This window comes from Geospiza fortis, unplaced genomic scaffold, assembly GCF_000277835.1.
Source record: "Geospiza fortis unplaced genomic scaffold, GeoFor_1.0 scaffold569, whole genome shotgun sequence".
NCBI lineage: Eukaryota > Metazoa > Chordata > Aves > Passeriformes > Thraupidae > Geospiza > Geospiza fortis.
This window is the reverse complement of record NW_005054621.1, coordinates 161,128-162,860: the sequence shown is the minus strand read 5'-3', so window position 1 is coordinate 162,860 and position 1,733 is coordinate 161,128. Positions and strand designations below refer to the sequence as shown.

At 64.3% G+C, this 1,733-nt stretch overlaps 1 protein-coding gene across 1 annotated transcript in view; it reads left to right on the top strand.

Moving 5' to 3' along the window:
• EBI3 (Epstein-Barr virus induced 3) overlaps positions 1–1,484 on the top strand; it is a 2,688-nt gene extending 1,204 nt beyond the window's left edge. The window contains 5 exon segments of the mRNA XM_031064736.1: positions 1–32; positions 124–241; positions 310–470; positions 978–1,141; positions 1,218–1,484. The exon segment at positions 1–32 is cut by the window's left edge and continues 103 nt beyond it. Of these exon segments, the coding sequence (XP_030920596.1) occupies positions 1–32; positions 124–241; positions 310–470; positions 978–1,141; positions 1,218–1,370 (628 nt within the window). The 3' untranslated portion in view covers positions 1,371–1,484.
• The last annotated feature ends 249 nt before the right edge of the window (positions 1,485–1,733 follow it).

Sequence of the window (1,733 nt, the reverse complement as noted above, 5' to 3'; positions counted from 1 at the left end):
GACCGGGGCCACCATCTGCCTGCGGCTGGGCTGTGAGTGCCCCCCAGCCCTGCTGTGACCCCGCTGCTGGCCGGGGGTCCCTGGGGGTGCTGGCAGTGGGGTGACCCCTGTCCCCTGTCCCAGACCCGCCCCCGCCACCGGCCATCGAGTGCTGGGCCACCAGCTACCCCCAGGCTGTGAACTGCTCCTGGGGGCTGAGCCCCGAGCCCCTGCTGGACACCGACTTCGTGGCCACCTACAGGTGAGTGGGGGTCCCCAAAGGCTCTCCCCGTGTCACCCAGCCCTTGGCAGCTGTCCCTGTGTCCCCAGGCATGGCACAGACACAGGTGAGTGCGCCCTCATGGGCCCGCGGAGCTGCTCCTTCGGGGACCTGCAGGTGTTTTCCCTCACTCCCTACGAGCTCAACGTGACCGCCCGGAACCCCCTGGGAGCTGCCTCTGGAGCGCTGCCCTTCCTCCTGGAGAACATCAGTGAGTGCTGCGGGATGGGGACACCAGGGTCCCCTGCAGGACCCTTCTGTCTCACCCTTGGGGGCTCTCCCCTGCTTGGGGTGTGGGATCATCAGTGCCACGATTTGCTGGGGCTCAGACTGTCCTGCACAGCTCACAGGGGGACACGAGGGCCCTGTCCCCAACAATCCCATGCTGGATCCCGCAGCCAGGACATCCCCCCTTTGTCTAAAAATGAAGTGACTTTTTCCACGCATTGGTGGGACAAGAGGGTTGGTTTTAATCTAAAGGAGGATTTAGATGGGATATTTGAAAAACGTCTTGGCTGTGAGGGTGGTGAGGCCCTAGAATGGAATTCCCAGAGAAGCTGTGGCTGCCCCTGGATCGCTGGGACTGTCCAAGGCCAGGCTGGATGGGGGCTTGGAGCAACCTGGGATAGTGGAAGGCATCCCTGGTGGAATGAGATGATCCTCAATGTCCCTTCCCACCCAAACCATCCTGGAATTCTCTCATGCCTTGTCTCCCCAGTAAAGCCGGACCCCCCCGAGGCCCTGCGGGTCTCCCCCATCCCTGGGGAGCCCCAGAAGCTGCTGCTGGAGTGGAGCCCTCCATCATCCTGGCCGTTCCCGGAGTATTTCCCGCTCCACTACCGCATCCGCTACTCCCGGGACAACGACTCCGTCCCCACCACGGTACTGCCACCCCCCTGGGTAAACTGAGGCACAGCTGTGCCTGTGCCCGGCATGTCCCTGACCCCGCTGTCCCCAGGTGGGGCCCTACGAGCTGACATCGCACACCCTGACGGACCTGGAGCCCGGCAGCCTCCACCACATCCAGGTGGCCGCCAAGGACATCACGGATTCCGGGGAATTCAGCGCCTGGAGCCCGCTGGCCTCGGGGACACCCTGGGTGGGGCTGTGACAGCCAGGCAGGGCCGCTGTCCCCATGCCAGGCCTGCTCCCGTCCCTCGTCCCACCCCAGCAGCACAGAGCCACCTGTGCTGCCAGGAATGGGCAATAAAAGGGCTTGAGGCTCCGTCCCTGTTCTAATTGGGGTGTTTGTGATGGCTGAGCTGCTCCTGGGTCGGTCCTTCAGTGCCCCCAGGGCCAGTCCCTTTGCTGTTCCAGAACAATCCCTTTGTTTTCCTGCGTTTGACTCTTTTTTGCCTTTGGGGTCCGTCCCTTTTCTGCCCCAGGGCCGTCCCTTCGCCCTCTGCCCCACCCTGGCCCTCAGCGCCCACCGGGGCGGGGCCGTCACGGACACGGCGGGCTTGAGGGGTGGGCT